A 17,930-nucleotide genomic window follows, 5' to 3' on the forward strand; every position below is an offset into this window, starting at 1 on the left:
ATTGTACGTAAATTTGTTATAAAACTGCTCAAATACGTAATAATTAAAGGACATACTTTTTTAGGACTTTATAGTGATGCTTCGCTTATAACATTTAACAATATTGTCCTAGGAATCAGTATTTCAAAAATAAGACAAATCGGATAATTATAATTCATTAAAATTTGGTTTTTTTAAATCAACATGTTTAAAATGGACGTACGGACATTCTGGTAACGATTACAAAGTTGCTACGCATAGACGTCCAAGGGGGGGGGTAAAGTGGGGATTACTCCCCCCCCCCAAAAAAAAAGAAAAAGCTTGGACGCCTCTGTTGCTACGTTTTCTAAATAGTATCTAACTACTACAGGAATCACCATGCAAAGTTTGAAATCGATAGGACAATTCTAACATGCCTAAATTAACGAAAAAATCTATCCATTACGGACGGACGTACGGGCTTACCGACCATAATTATAGAAAAGTTTCGCTTTTAAAAATGAGACAAATCCGATAATTTTAAATCATTAAAATTTGTTTTTTTTAAATCAACATGTTTAAAATGGACGTACGGACATTCTGGTAACGATTATAGAGTTGTTACGTTTCCTAAATCGTATTTAACTACTACAGGAATCACCATGCAAAGTTTGAAATTAATAGGACAATTCTAACATGTCTAAATTAACGAAAAAACTAACCGTAACGGACGGACCGACCCTAATTATAAAAAATCTTTGCTGTTAATAATTAAATAATTATTTTTATATAATAATATATTTATTGTTTATTTAAAATAGGTCCTTTTTTGCCTATTCTTTTAATAACATTTCTCCAATACAAAAAAATAACAATTACATTACAGATGTATATAAAGGTTTCTAGAAAAAATCGCCTCTTTTAGTTAATTTTCAAAAATTCTCAAAAAAATTTGGTTCAGTTCCAAAAATGAGCGCCCAGCCCAGGAGCTCATTTGGGATCCAAAAAAAAAGATTTTTTGTGAATTTTTTTTTCTCCAAAATCCTCAAAAAAAATGATTTTTTTGAGAGTTTTTTCTTAAAATTGTAAAAAAAGAGGTCTTTTAGATGATAAACTGGCAGCTTTTAGAGCTTATTTTTATTGTTAGAATTTGATTAAAACAGTTTTTTTATGTGAAAATTGTCTTTACAAGATTTTTAAGAAGAAAAAAAAAACAGTTTTATTCAAAATCTAAAAATATGTTTAGTAAAATATTTTTTATGTACATATTCTTTTGACAATAAAATTTCTTAAAATTTTCTAATACTTTGATCTAAAATAATTGAAAAGATTTCAAAACCCAGCCCGAATTTTGAAATCTCGACAAAAAAATTTTTAAAAAATTAAAATCTAAAAGTTTTCATATTTTGTTTTAGTTAGTATTTTTTAAATTATTGAGTTCTGAATGAAAAAAAATATAAATTATTTTATTTAAGTAATTTTAAGTTTTAAAAATGCTATTTAAGTAATTTTGAATAAGTTTTTACTAAAATAAACTGGTTTATTATAAATTTGTGTAAATTTTTAGAATATAGTTTCAAATCTCAAAATATACTCAAATAAAATTTATATAAATAGTCACAACAACACTGGTATGAAATCCGAAAACAAATCAGCTGAATGGTTTAAAATCAGCTGATCGACCACTGAAAATCAGCTGATTGGTGTAAAATCAGCTGATCGACCACTTAAAATCAGCTGATTGGTCACATGACTGGTCTAAGTTAAGCTGATTATTGGTTGTAGGTTACCAGCTTGGGACATGGAACAGGTCTAGTATCTGAGAACAGAACCAGCTCTGGACATGGAACCAGCTCTTGCCATACTGCTGGCTCTGCAACATAAATACAGGTATAGTTATTGTATTATAAACAGCTTTCTGCGGATATAAAAATGTACAATTATTAGATTAAACCAGTTTTGTTAGCCCCCAAAACCTTTAAACTCAACCACCCAGGTATGAAGCTGAATGTGGATCCAGCAAGGGTAACAAATCTTTCAAAATATAGCTTTTCCGTCCTTCACATAGCAAAATCTTGCAAAACATAGCTTTTCCGTCCTTCACATTTCAAAATCTTGCAAAATATAGCTTTTCTGTCCTTCACATAGCAAAATCTTACAAAACATAGCTTTTCTGTCCTACATATAGCAAAATTTTGCAAAACATAGCTTTTCTGTCCTTCGCATAGCAAAATCTTGCAAAAACATAGCTTTTCTATCCTTCACATAGCAAAATCTTGCAAAATATAGCTTTTCTGTCCTTCACATTCAAAATCTTGCAAAATATAGCTTTTCTATCCTTCACATAGCATATTCTTGCAAAATATAGCTTTTCTGTCCTTCACATAGCAAAATCTTACAAAACATAGCTTTTTGGTCCTTCACATATGTTTTTAATGAAGCTGGGTAATTATTTTGTTTACAAAAATTTGGTATACCTGAATGTGGAACCAGCACGGGCTACAGATCCTGCCCGGCTGTAGGCAACACTGCCAGCTCTGGCGTAGCTGCTCTGCAGGGCACTGCTAGACTCCTCCTAGGTAGATAGATAGTTGGATAGATAGATAGATAGTTGGATAAATAGATAGATAGTTGGATAGATAGATAGCTGGATAGATAGATAGATAGTTGGGTAGATAGATAGATAGATAGTTGGGTAGATAGATAGATAGTTGGAGAGATAGATAGATAGCTGGATAGATAGATAGATAGTTGGGTATATAGATAGATAGATGTTAGATAAATGGATGAATTAATCCTCATAATAAAGTAACAGGATGTTTGTTTGTCTCTTTGACAAGTCTCGCTAACCTCAAATCTCACCCCTAAATAAAGGCCTCCCCCCACAAAAAAAAATATTTTTTATTTGAATAAAAAATGAGGGAAGGAGGTGTTAGGGCGCTCCCCTCCCCCAATTTATTTTTACTTTCTTTTTAAATCTAAAAACAATCTGCTCCCTCTATTCAAGTGCCCCTAGAGGACATAAGGCGGACAGTAAGCTTAGAACCGGTTCTAATCCAGCGGATATTAATAGGTTTCGAAGCCATAATGGAAATATATTTCTCCTTGTATGTGTTTTTGTTGTCGTATCGTATTACAGACAGCTTTCCGCGGACATTATGCGGATAGTATTGCTAAGAACCGGTTCTTATCCAGCGGATAATAATCGGATTCGAATGTTTACCTGTGCAGATCTGGAGACAGAGGAAGTGAGTTCACCATATCCACCCCCACTGATATTCACCTAGATAGATAGATAGATAGATAGATAGATAGATAGATAGATAGATAGATAGATAGATAGATAGAAAGATAGATAGATAGATAGATAGATAAATAGATAGATAGATAGATAGATAGATAGTTTCTTCAATTCAGATACATACACTACAGTATACGTTACGAAAAATGACCCGTCTTTAAACTGCTCCTGACCCACCTATAATGAAAATGTAACCCTATTTTTTCTCTTTAAATATTAAAGAAAAAATTCAAAATGTCAAAAATCCATGGAATGTGTATTTAAAGTGAATTTTACTTAAGTAAAAAGTAAAAAATCTAATATTTTGAGTTTTTGATACATTCTTTTTAGGGTCAAATTACTTGTATGAGAGCTAGGAAGTTGAGTAAGGTGTCTACAGAAGCAGAGATTAAACTCTTTATAAAAAACTAGCGGCTATGCCCCCTAGAAGCCTCTAGGGGCACTTAAGGTAGGAGAGGGGAAAGTCGACCTCATCCCATTTTAAATTTGAGTTTCAAAAAAGTAAAAAAATATTTTTTGGGGGGAGGGGGGTGAAGACACCCTTCCCAAAAATAGTTTGAAACCTTCCCAGGACCTATAAGAAGCTTCACTGTAAAGGAGAACAATATCGGTTCAGCGGTTAGCGAGATCCTTCCCTACAAACAAAAAAACTTACTACTTTATAAAATAGGATATAGGCTAAAATGGATTTTGCTGTGTGATTTTTAGGCTTAAGTAACATTTACTTTTAAAAATACTTCATGGACTTAATGTATCAACATTGAGAATGTTCATTAATTTATTGGCCATTGTCTTATCCCTTTAGATCCCTGAGTTTTATATATTTATTTACAGCATCATATTATAGACAGCTTTTCGCGGACATTATGCGGCTAGTATGACTGAGAACCGGTTCTAATCCAGCGGATATAAATCGGATTAATCCTGAGTAAAATTTGATGTTACCTTGTTGATTGTCTTTTTAACTACAACTTCACTCTCCTGGATGTCCTGCACCTTCTCACTTCTAGACATAGATAGATAGATAGATAGATAGATAGATAGATAGATAGATAGATAGATAGATAGATAGATAGATAGATAGATAGATAGATAGATAGATAGATAGATAGATAGATAGATAGATAGATAAATAGATAGATAGATAGATAGATAGATAGATAGATAGATAGATAGATAGATAGATAGATAGATAGATAGATAGATAGATAGATAGGTAGGTAGATAGATAGATAGATAGATAGATAGATAGATAGATAGATAGATAGATAGATAGATAGATAGATAGATAGATAGATAGATAGATAAATAGATAGATAGATAGATAGATAGATAGATAGATATATAGATAGATAGATAGAAGGATAGATAGATAGATAGATAGATAGATAGATAGATAGATAGATAGATAGATAGATAGATAAATAGATAGATAGATAGATAGATATATAGATAGATAGATAGATAGATAGTTAGATAGAAGGATAGATAGATAGATAGATAGATAGATAGATAGATAGATAGATAGATAGATAGATAGATAGATAGATAGATAGATAGATAGATAGATAGATAGATAGATAGATAGATAGATAGATAGATAGATAGATAGATAGATAGATAGATAGATAGATAGATAGATAGATAGATAGATAGATAGATAGATAGATAGATAGATAGATAGATAGATAGATAGATAGATAGATAGATAGATAGATAGATAGATAGATAGATAGATAGATAGATAGATAGATAGATAGATAGATAGATAGATAGATAGATAGATAGATAGATAGATAGATAGATAGATAGATAGATAGATAGATAGATAGATAGATAGATAGATAGATAGATAGATAGATAGATAGATAGATAGATAGATAGATAGATAGATAGATAGATAGATAGATAGATAGATAGATAGATAGATAGATAGATAGATAGATAGATAGATAGATAGATAGATAGATAGATAGATAGATAGATAGATAGATAGATAGATAGATAGATAGATAGATAGATAGATAGATAGATAGATAGATAGATAGATAGATAGATAGATAGAAGGATAGGTAGATAATGGATTGATAAGATAGATAGATATAATGAATAGGTAGATTTAAAGATAGATTTTGTTCTTAAAAGTACCTACGGCCGTGTACAATCTAAATGACTAATAGCAGGACAATATACAATCTATTTGACTAATTAAAGGCCAGTAAACAAATAAAATGACTAATGGCAGGCAAGTAAATAATCTAATTCATCAAGTGTAGGCCAGTATACATAGAAAATGACCAATGGCAGACCAGTAAACTCACCTGGCAGAAGCAGAAGCAAACACACGCTCTCTGGATCTGAACTGGTTCAGGGTTGACTCAGCCTCTTCGGCTCTGAAATAGATAGATAGATAGACATACTGAAAAATCATGTATAACATTGTATTACAGACAATTTTTCACGAATATTAAAATAAAAATCATAAAATTAAAACCAGTTTTGTTAGCCTAAGCCTCCGGCATCTGGGGGCTAACAAAACTGGTTTTAATTTTATAATTTCTCATTTTAAGAACCGCGGAAAGCTGTCTATAATACAAATAAGTAACTAATATGGAAAGGTAACGTGATTTTTTATTTATTCTGTGAAATTTCTTTTGCCCTCACTATTTTTATGACTAATAAGCATTTAACCTATAACTCAAGATGTCCGTTTGTCATCCTTACTTTTGTCTTTTTTTGGAAATAAATAGAGCATTTTTAATTATCTTCAAATTAATTTTAAATGTAATATTTTGACGGTAAAAAACTTTAGAGTGAAATTTATTTTGTATGGGGAAGAAAGTCGCTCAAATAATCAGCATGTGACGTCATAAAAATGAGGGAGATGAGAGGAGAAGTGGGAAAGAAAGCCCCTTAAAAAAGAGATGGATAATCTCTCATTTTTATGACATCACATGATGATTTTTTGAGCGAGTTTCCCCCCATACTTTATTAAATTATTTTGGTGGGGAAATCAAATTTGGCGGGAAATCAATCGTGGCGGGGAAATCTATTTTGGCAGGAAATTTTTTTTGGCGGTAATAAAAATTTGGCAGGAAAAATATTTGTTGGCGGGAAAAACTATTTTACCTGGATTCAGCGCTCTCCAGCTCTCTCTGGAACTTCTTGACCCTCATGATGTTGGAGTTAGAGATGGCTTCCTGTGGCAGAGTGGGGCATTATAGTTTCAAAGGTTTGCGGTTTTCAATGGTCGAAAAGTTTGTACATTACTCAAAATAATATCATACTCCAAGAAGGGGACTTTGATGTGTGAATTACACTAGTCCCCAAAGTTTTATGATAATAAATCCATTAGAGACCATTCTATATTTATACAACTGCTTCAAACCAAAGAGATGGGGGCAAAATTGGCTGTTTATTACACTAGTCCCCAATGTTTTAAAATAATGTTTTCTAATTCGTTGGCTTAACAACTTTAGGGACTTTTGTGATTTTGGATTGGTTCATTCATTGGGGATGTACATCAATTTATCGGCCATTGTCTTATCCCTTTAGATCCCTGAGTTTTATATATCTATTTACAGCATCGTATTATAGACAGCTTTCCGCGGATATTATGCGGATAGTATGAGTGAGAACCGGTTCTAATCCAGCGGATATTAATCGGATTAAACTATAATTCCCGTTCCTGCTCTTCCAGCTGGCGCTTGTACATCTTGATCTTCTCATTCAGCTTGTCCAGTGACTCCCTAGGTGCATAGATAGATAGATAGATAGATAGATAGATAGATAGATACATAGATAGATAGATAGAAATATTGTTTGGTTGATACATAGATAGATAGAAATATTAATTGGTTGATAGATTGATTGATAGATAGATAGATAGATTAATAAATAATTTGATATATTTTGTATTAAAAGATATTGATTTACAGATGTAATGATAGATTGATAGATACAAAAATACAAAAAAAAGTACCCAAAGTACAAAAAAGTACCCAAAGTACAAAAAAGTACCCAAAGTACAAACAGTACCCAAAGTACAAAAAAGTACCCAAAGTACAAAAAAGTACCCAAAGTACAAAAAAGTACCCAAAGTACAAAAAAGTACCCAACGTTCAAAAAAGTACCCAAAGTACAAAAAAATACCCAAAGTACAAAAAAGTACCCAAAGTACCCAAAAAAAATACAAAAACTAGAACTTACTGCAGGATAAGAATATTCTTCCTGTCCTCCTCAGACTGGAGGAGCAGTTCCTTGATGGACTTCTCTTTCTTGTGCAGCTCTGTCATGGTCATGCAGTGGGTCTTCTTCTCACTAGCAACCACAGGTGCAACTTTAGTTTGGGGATTTGATTTTTCATTTTTTTAAGCTGACATACAGCCATACAGACAGACAGACATACAGACAGACAGACAGACATACAGACAGACAGACAGACACACAGACAGACAGACATACAGACAGACATACAGACAGACATACAGACATACAGACATACAGACATACAGACATACAGACATACAGACATACAGACATACAGACATACAGACATACAGACATACATACATACAGACATACAGACAGACAGACATACAGACAGACACACACACAGACAGACATACAGACAGACATACAGACACACAGACAGACATACAGACAGACATACAGACAGACACATAGACAGACACACAGACATACAGACAGAAATACAGACAGACATACAGACAGCATCAACTTTAGTTTGGGGACTTGGCTTAAAAACTTTGGGTACTTTTATTAGATTTTGATTGGTTAGTTCCAACTGTAGTATCCATACCTTTCAACCACTAATTCTAATCTACAGAAAGGATAATTTTGTTTATCCTTTTGGGGGATGTACATCAATCCTTAGAATAAAGTAACTGGATGTGTGTTTGTCTATGTGTCTGTTTGTCTGTACCGAAGGATCTCTCTAACAGCTGAACCAATATGGTTCACATTTACGGGGTAGCTTCTCATAGGTCCCGGGAAGGTTTATAACTATTTTGGAGGAGGGTACCAACACCCACCTCTTTACACTATCAACCAAAGCAAGATCAACTTTAGTTTGGGGACTCGAATTTTCATTTTTTAAAGCGAAGCTTTTCTATAATTAGGTTCGGTCCGTACGTCCGTCCGTCTGAAACGGATACTTTTTCAATAGTCCTATCGATTTCAAATTTTGTATGGTGATTCCTGCAGTAGTTAGGTAGGATTTAGAAAGCATGGCAACTCTATATGCATTACCAGAATGTCCGTACGTTCATGTTTAAACATGTTGATTATCTTGTAAATAAGCAGTTTTTGTTTACAAATTTACTTTCAATTTTGTTTCGATTGTTATACCTTTATATACTGATTAATCAGTTCTGACACTTTACAAGTGTTTATGTTCGTTTTTCGCTTTTATGGATGTTTTCACCCTTGTTGACTTAAAAACTTTCTCTTCTCAAGATCAACTTTAGCTTGGGAGAATCTAAGGGAGGGAGAGTACATTGGGCTGTTTATTACACTAGTCCCCAAAGTTTTATTAATAATGTTTTCTTATTCGTTGGGGACTTTCAATAAATTTTGATGGAGTTGTTCATCAAGTTAAGCGTCCATACGTTTCAACCAATGATTGTAATCTACAGAAAGGATAATTTTGTTTATCAACATTGGGGATGTACATCAATTTATAGGCCATTGTCTTACCCCTTTAGATCCCAGATTCATGGGGCACTTTAGGGTTCAACTTTGGTAAGGGAAAACCTAGGGGCACTTCAAGGTTTAACTCTAGGAGTAACTTAAGTTAGGGAGAATTTAGGGGGTACTTAATGGATCAATTCAAGGATTATCCTATTCATTTGATTTTTGAAATATTGATTCATAGGATGATTAGACATAAGTTGTATCTGCCTGTCAATCATGGTCTCCAGCTCTGTGATTCTGATCTCCATCTTCTGGATAGTTCTCTTGCTGCTTGCGACAGCTGTTGACTCAATCTCCTCAATTCTCACACTCAGGGTTCTCACCTAAACATTGATTGATTGATTGATAGATAGATAGATAGATAAGTAGATAGATTGATTGAGACATAGATAGATGGCCACAGCTGTAGACTCAATCTCCTCAATTCTCACGCTCAGGGTTCTCACCTTGATTGATTGATTGATAGATTGATTGATAGATAGATAGATAGATAGATTGATTGATAGATAGATAGATAAATAGATAGATGGTTACAACTGTTGACTCAATCTCCTCAATTCTCACGCTCAGGGTTCTCACCTAACAATTGATTGATTGATTGATAGATTTTGCTAGGTAAAGGACAGAAAAGCTAGATTTTGCAAGATTTTGCTATGTGAAGAACAAAAAAGCTAGATTTTGCAAGATTTTGCTATGTGAAGAACAAAAAAGCTAGATTTTGCAAGATTTTGCTATGTGAAAGACAGAAAAGCTAGATTTTGCTTCAAGCATCAGACAGCCATGATTCCATTGAGAGGATCTCCAGGCAGACAATTAGACAATTATTTAGATAGATAGATAAATAGATACATAGATAGATAGATAAATTGATTGATTGATAGATTGATAGATGGCCATAGCTGTAGACTCAATCTCCTCAATTCTCACACTCAGGGTTCTCACCTTGATTGATAGATAGATAGACACATAGATGAATTGTCTTGCTACATAGATAGACAGATAGATTGATAGATATATCCTTATACTAAAGTAACAGGATGTCTGTGTGTCTGTGTATCTGTGTATCTGTTTGTCTGTGTGTCTGTACCAAAGGATCTTGCTAACCGCTGAACCGATCGGGTTCTCCTTAACAGGGTAGCTTCTCATAGATCCCGGGAAGGTTTATAACTATTTTTTTGGGGGGTGAAACACCCCCAACCCAAATTTTTTTTCGCCCCCCCCCCAAATTTTTTTTTTACTTTTTCTTTAAAAATTTAAAATAATAAATTGGGTTATTAAATTTGACTCTCTCCTCCTCAAGTGCCCCTAGAGGCCTCTAGGGGCGTAGCCGCTAGTAGATAGATATATTAACTAATTGATTGATACATAGATAGATAGATTAATTGATTGATACATAGATAGATAGATAGATCAATTCTTACCTCATTCTCCAGAGACTTCTTGGCGTTGACCAGGTTGACAATCTTGGCCTGCTCTTCGCGCAGCAGAGACTCAAAGTGCTTGGCGTCGTTGCCGGCCTTGCTGGCGCGGTCATCTGCCATCTTCAGTTCACGGGTGATGTCATCATACTGCCTGTTGATAGATAGATAGATAAATAATCAATATATTGATTGATTGATAAATAAAGAATCAATATATTGATGGATTGATTGTTATTTAGATAAATAGATAGATAGATTGATTGATAAATGATCATAAGTCATCTTCAGCTTGCGGGTGATGTCATCATACTGCCTGTTGATAGATAGATAGATAAATAATCAATATATTGATTGATTGGTAGATAGATAGATAGATATATTGATTGATAAATGGTCATAAGTCATCTTAAGCTTGCGGGTGATGTCATCATACTGCCTGTTGATAGATAGATAGATAAATAGTCAATATATTGATTGATTGATAGATAGATAGATAGATAAATAATCAATATATTGATTGATTGATAGATAGATAGATATATAGATAGATTGATTGATAGATAAATGGTCATCAGACATCTTCAGATCACGGGTGATGTCATTGTACTGCCTGTTTGATAAAGAATCAATACATTGATTGATTGATAGGTAGATTCATTCATTCATTTAGCCCGTGTCCTTCTCATGTAGATTCATCATCAGCTGTTGCCAGGTCTAGGAATCTGGCCGTAGCAACAGGATTTTTCCAGAGGTCTCTGACTGTGAGGTTCGTTGGTTTATTTGGACAGTTAAACAGATGAGTGGTGGTGTGGGAACTGTCACAGTTAGGGCATTTATCTGTCACAGTTCTGTCGATGCGGGCCTTGTAACTGTTCAAATAGACACTATAACCAGATCTCAGCTGTGCTAGTGTTGATCTGGTTGACCTGGGCAGCTTCATCTCAGTCTTGCTGATGTCTGGAGGTTTAGTTTTCAGTACTTTATTGTTATCAAGGTTTTTGATAGCTTCTTGTACTGATTTGGTGTGGATTTGTTTCAACCTTGATTTGTATTCCTTCTCTGGCAGATTAGGACGAGAAATTTTCTTAATTTCTTTACCAAACTTAGATGTGAGAGTTTGTTTCATCTGCCGTGGAGGGGGACGTCTGTTTAGGTTGGTTCTGTTGGGATGATTTTCCCTTTGTGTGCCGAGTAAAAATTGCTTACTAAGCATTTCACAATGTGGCCGCACAGGCATGACCTTAGTTTCAGAGTGCAGATGGTCTATGTTCGTCATTCTGTGGCAACCAGTGGCGACTCTGAGTGCTGCATTTTGGGCAGTTTGTAGGTGTTTCCAATTTGTGTCGCTTAGTGTTGGTGTCCAGATGGGGGCGCAGTAATTGAGGGTGGACTGTCCAATAGCTTTGTATGTATTGACAATTACCTCTTTTTCCTTGCCCCAACTGCTACCTGCCAATGCCTTTAGGATGTTGTTCTTGAATGCAATGCCTTGGTTCTCTGGTTGTTGTGGATGGTTATTTAAACTTTTTATCGTTTTCCAGAGTTTCTTGGAACCCGCCTGACAGCTGGCAAGGTGTTCCTGCCACTTGTTTTTGCGATGATTGTTGATGACATTGTTGATCTCTTTGTTTAGATCAGGTATTCTATTGTCAGCAGGGTCGGTGTTCTTGATGTTGTCTCTGTTCTCTATCAGTCTTACAGCTTCAGTAGGAAGAGCATTTAAGATTTTTGGGATGTGGCCAGCAGGAATAAATCTTTTAGAGGCTTTTTGGAGGGTTTTCCTAAAATGTTTTTCAGCTTGGTGGACATTTGTGACTTCTTTGGCGTTAGCAAAAATATTTTCAGTGAAGGATTGGAACTTTGGCCAGTCAGCTTTTGAGAAGTTCATGAAGGTAGATGGGCGGGAATTAAACTTTTTAAGTTCAGCTGTAATACTGATAATGATAGGCAGATGGTCTGAGCTTAGCCTGTTTTCTACCTGCCATTTGGAGGTGGCTAAGAGGCTAGCAGAGGCGATGGATATGTCTGGTGATGTTGATGAAGTGCTGGTTACTCTGGTAGGGAGGTCTTCATTCAGAAAACCACAGTCTTGCCCTGTAACGATGTCGGCAAGGGCATTACCTCTGGCATCAGGTGTTGATCCAGTTAACCATAGTTCATTGTGGGCATTTAGGTCGCCACAGACAAAGTAGTTTTCACCAAGATTGTCGAAGAGATTATCTAGTGATGGAATATATTCCTGGCTGCAACTACTCTGTGGTGGTATATACACATTGCGTATAAACAGGGGTGAGTCTTCTCCTGGAATGCTGATGGTCATTGACTCAATGTGTGGATCCTGTTCCAGGCTTTGAGGAGTTTTCTCGAGTGTGAAACAAACTTCCTTATGAATAAGGAAAGCAAGTCCACCACCTTTGTTGACACCTCTGTCCTGTCTGATAAATGTGTATTCAGGGGCTTTAGGATGTTTAGATTTAGCTGTAAGTTTAGTTTCTTGAACAGCCGCCACAAGAACCTTGATAGGTAGATAGATATATTGGTAGATTGATAGATAGATTGATTGTAAGAGAGGTAAATTGATTTTTAGATAAGTTGATTGACAAATAGATAAATTAATGGATATATTGATTGATTGATTAATAGATTGTCTCAAAGTACCTTAAAGTACTCAAAGTACCTAAAAATACTCAAAGTACCTAAAAGTACTCAAAGTACCTAAAAATACTCAAAGTACCTAAAAGTACTCAAAGTACCTAAAAGAACTCAAATTACCTAAAAATACTCAAAGTACCTAAAATTACTCAAAGTACCCAAAAGTACTCAAAGTACCTAAAAGCACTCAAAGTACCTAAAAATACTCAAAGTACCTAAAAGTACTCAAAGTACCTAAAAGTACTCAAAGTACCTAAAAGTACTCAAAGTACCTAAAAGTACTCAAAGTACCTAAAAGTACTCAAAGTACCTAAAAGTACTCAAAGTACCTAAAAGTACTCAAAGTACCTAAAAGTACTCAAAGTACCTAAAAGTACTCAAAGTACCTAAAAGTACTCAAAGTACCCCAAAGTACCCAAAAATACTCAAAGTACCTAAAAGTAACCGAAAGTACCCAAAATTATCCAAAATTCCCAAAAGTACCCAAATTACATACCTGGAAATTCCAGAAAGCTCCTTCTCCAGCTTGCCCTTGGCCTGGGACAGGTTGTTGTTGATGCTGGTCAGCTCATTCACACGAGTGGTCAGGATGGTCAGCTTAGACTCGTACTCCTTGATCACCTACAATAGATAGATAGATAGATAGATAGATAAATATCTTAGTACATGTGAAAATAATTTGGTTCATGGAACAATAATTTTTACTTTTTACTTTAGTAAAATTTGATTGGTTGGTTGATTAAATTGAGTGTTAAAACTCTAATTTTAATCTATGGAAGGGTTTGTTTAGTGTATTATCACTGGGGATGTACATCAATTTATCCGCCATTGTCTTATCCCTTAAGATCTCTATGTTTTATATATTTATTTATAGCATCGTATTATAGACAGATTTCCGCGGATAGAATGTGGATAGAATGGCTAAAAACCGGTTCTAAACCAGCGGATATGTATCCGGATTGGGACTTACCTTGACGGACTGTTCGTTGGAAGTGCGGAGTCCCTTAAACTCAGCCTCTATCTGTCTCAGTATTATAGACAGCTCTCCGCGGATATTATGAGGATAGTATACTCTGAAAACTGGTTCTAATCCAGCGGATATTAATCGGTTATGCAACTAACCTTGACGAACTGCTCGTTGGAAGTGCGGAGTACCTTGAACTCAGCCTCTATCTGTCTCAGTATTATAGACAGCTTTCCGCGGATATTATGCGGATAGTATGGCTGAAAACTGGTTCTAATCCAGCGGATATTAATCTGTTATGTAACTAACCTTGACGGACTGCTCGTTGGATGTGCGGAGTCCCTTGAACTCAGCCTCAATCTGTCTCAGCTGCTTGAAGGTGATGTCATACTGTTGCAGGCTGCCGGCCAGCTTCTTGTTCACATCGTCGTAGGCAGCGGTCAGCTCCATGATTTTACCAGCCTGTAGACAGGTATACAGTGTTGCAATTTCAAATATTGAAAAGGGATAGGACACTAGCAGGATAAGTAGTTAAATAACTGTATTTCCATATCGCAATGACCTTGTGCCGACTCTCAATTGGGTCTTTGAAAATCAACCTATGGTGTCGGGAATATTAACAGGGCCAAATAGCAGAAAAAAATAGCTAGCATATGAAAAAGGTCGTTGGAAATAGGGGGCAGGTAGTTATCTGAATATACATCTATACTAAAGATCTGTTGATGGGACAATCGAGATAAATTGTATGCTCCCCTTAAGGTTTTTTAAAAGCGAAGCTTTTCTATAATTAGGGTCGGTCCGTCCGTACGTCCGTAACGATAGCTTTTTTCGTTAATTTAGGCATGTTAGAATTGTTCTATCGATTTCAAATTTTGCATGGTGATTCCTTTAGTAGTTAGGTACGATTTAGAAAGCGTAGCAACTCTATAATCAATACCAGAATGTCTGTACGTACATTTGAAACATTTCGATTTTTAACATTTTTGGCAACAAATTTTTGTATGTTAAAATTATCCGATTCTTCTGATTTTTTGAAAACTGATTCCTAATACAACAAGGTACAATGGTATAAGCAAAGCATCTCTATAAACAAGTCCCAAAAATGTGAGTATGTCCTTAAACAGCATCATCTATTTATGAAGTTTTGCAACAAATTTACTAACAATATTGTTTGTACTGATGCATTTATATTCTGATTATTCAGTTCTGACACTATACAAGTGTTAATGTCCGTTTGTCCTACCGTTTCAGTGCTTCGCTTTTAAGGATGTTGTCATCCTTGTTTATTTATTAATCAATTAAATGCAAGAAGTTTTAAATTTTGTAGGGGGGGGGGGTTCAAATCTCAATAGGAGGTGGGGGGGGGGGGGTTGATTATAGGTGAAAGAAAGGGGTAGGCCCGGGGCCTAATGATCGGACGGACCGACCCTAATTATAGAAAAGGTATGGCGAGAAAGTCACTCAAAAATCAGCCGAGTAGTGACGTCATAAAAATGAATGAGATGCGAGGAGAATCAAGTGGGAAAGAAAACCCCTAAAACAGAGATGGATGATCCCTCATTTTTATGACGTCACGTAGCTAAATTTTTACTGACTTTATCACCCTGCATGCATAGATAGAAAAGCTTCGCTGTTAATAGTTGTTTCTCGCATCGTATTATAAACAGCTTTCCGCGGATATAAAATGTACAATTATAAGATTAAAACCAGTTTTTTTAGCCCCGAGATGCCAAAGGCGCGGGCTAAAAAACTTGTTTTAATCTTATGATTGTATATTTTTATATATTAGTAGAAATCTGTTTATAATACGATGCTAGACATAGTTTTTTCGTATGGATGAGAACCGGTTCCTATCCACCGGATTCGAATGAAATTGAACAATGTTCCTGGGTCTTGGCGGTGTTCTGGAGTTGGGAGTTGGATTTGTTGGAGGCGTCCAGTGACATCTCCAGCTCTGCAGCAATACAACATTGCATTGGTTGAAAAGTGTGTACACTTCTCATAATACTCCAAGAAAGAGAGGGGACAATGGGCTGTTTATTACACTAGTCCCCAAAGTTTTATGATAATAAATCCATTAGAGACCATTCTATATTTATACAATTTTTACAAATTAGAGAAATGGAGGACAATGGGCTTTTTATTACACTAGTCCCCAAAGTTTTATAATAATAATGTTTTCTTATTCATTGGCTTAACAATTACAACCTTGGGGGCTTTTTTACAATTTTGATGGGAAGAGTTCATTTAATTGAGTGTCCCAACATTTCAACCATTAATTGTAACCTACACATAAATATTTGATGTACATCAATTTATCAGCCATTGTCTTGTCCCTAAAGTTCCCTACATTACATATTCACAATGTTTAACCCCATTCTTTTGAGTTGGGGTGGGAGGGTTTATAAAACCCACCCCACAAATGAGTTTTTCATCCACTCATATTAGTTGCAAAGAATATAAATTACAAGTGGGATATATAACATTAAAAATCAAATTAATGCAACGTCATAATAAATCACCCTCCCCAAGAATAGGTTATTTACTGTAACAAGAAGAGCCTATATGAAAAATACTCTATTATACAAAGAGCCTATATAAATAATACTCTATAATACAAAGAGCCTATATGAATAATACTCTATTATACAAAGAGCCTATATAAATAATACTCTATAATACAAAGAGCCCAAATGAATGTTGTCTTTCCTGTGATAGTGATGGCCATCTTCTTCTTAATAACCTCAACCTCATTCTTCAGTCTAGAGTCAGTCTCAGCCAGTCTAGATATATAGATAGATTTATAGATAGATAGATAGATAGATAGATAGATAGAGAGACAGACAGAGAGACAGACAGAGAGAGAGACAGAGACAGAGAGACAGAGAGAGAGAGAGAGAGAGAGAGAGAGAGAGAGGAAGAGAGACAGAGAGGAAGAGAGAGAGACAGACAGACAGAGACATATAGACAGACAGAGAGAGAGAGAGGGAGAGAGACAGAGAGAGAGAGAGACAGAGAGAGACAGAGAGAGAGAGACAGAGAGAGAGAGAGACAGAGAGAGAGAGAGAGAGACATAGAGACAGAGAGAGAGACAGAGAGACAGAGACAGAGAGACAGAAAGACAGAGAGAGACAGAGAGACACAGAGAGACAAAGAGACAGAGAGAGAGACAGACAGACAGAGACATATAGACAGACAGAGAGAGAGAGAGGGAGAGAGACAGAGAGAGACAGAGACAGAGAGAGACAGAGAGAGAGAGACAGAGAGAGAGAGAGACAGAGAGAGAGAGACATAGAGACAGAGAGAGAGACAGAGAGACAGAGACAGAGAGACAGAAAGACAGAGAGAGACAGAGAGACAGAAAGAGACAGAGAGACAGAGAGAAAGAAAGAAAGAAAGAAAGAAAGACGGACAGAGAGATGGATAGAGAGATAAATGAAAATAAAAATAACCTATTCATATAACAAATATTCTACCTGCGAGTAAGGACATCAATCTCGACCAGCAGTTTCTTCTTCTGAGCCTCAAACTCCTCCCTGGCGGCTCCCAGACCCTTCTCAGCATCTCTGTACAGGCAGTACAAACATTTTAGTTCAAAGTTTAAACCCTATTTTTTAAAATAATACAAAAAGCCTAATTAAAATTATACAAAGAGACTGACTCCATTGTTAAAATAATACAAAGAGCCAAATTGTTATATTGATATAATACAAAGAGCCTAACTTCAATGTTAAGATAAAACAAAGAGCCTTCTCAGCATCTCTGTACGGGCAGTAAAAACATTTTAGTACAAAGATTAAACCCTATTTTTTAAAATAATACAAAGAGCCTAAATAAAATATTAAAACAATACAAAGAGCCTAACTTCAATGTTAAGATAATACAAAGATCCTTCTTAGCATCTCTGTACGGGCAGTAC

At 35.2% G+C, this 17,930-nt stretch overlaps 1 protein-coding gene across 1 annotated transcript; it reads right to left on the bottom strand.

Moving 5' to 3' along the window:
- Positions 1-740: 740 nt before the first annotated feature.
- On the bottom strand, positions 741-17,794 carry LOC145307001 (paramyosin-like). The gene is made up of 16 exons (XM_080149341.1): positions 17,780-17,794; positions 17,488-17,618; positions 16,721-16,794; positions 15,897-15,965; positions 14,321-14,472; positions 13,544-13,668; positions 10,396-10,546; positions 9,182-9,297; positions 7,469-7,579; positions 6,945-7,008; positions 6,389-6,456; positions 5,581-5,652; positions 4,205-4,265; positions 3,182-3,241; positions 2,436-2,533; positions 741-1,831 (listed from the first exon to the last, which is right to left on the bottom strand). Exons 1-16 carry the CDS (start codon positions 17,792-17,794, stop codon positions 1,771-1,773), a joined length of 1,428 nt encoding a protein of 475 aa, XP_080005467.1. The 3' UTR covers positions 741-1,770.
- Between the last annotated feature and the right edge of the window lie 136 nt (positions 17,795-17,930).

Source organism: Acartia tonsa, chromosome 15, assembly GCF_053477335.1.
Source record: "Acartia tonsa isolate MP-2025a chromosome 15, ASM5347733v1, whole genome shotgun sequence".
In the NCBI taxonomy this organism is placed as follows: Eukaryota; Metazoa; Arthropoda; class Copepoda; order Calanoida; family Acartiidae; genus Acartia; species Acartia tonsa.

Bases quoted from the DNA above. Each gene is read 5' to 3' on its own strand.
- LOC145307001 (XM_080149341.1), bottom strand. The intron at 5,653-6,388 runs GTAAAATAGTTT...TATCTATTTCAG, and splicing joins CTGGAGAGCGCTGAATCCAG to AGCCGAAGAGGCTGAGTCAA. The intron at 3,242-4,204 runs GTAACATCAAAT...CTATCTATCTAG, and splicing joins TTAAAAAGACAATCAACAAG to GTGAATATCAGTGGGGGTGG.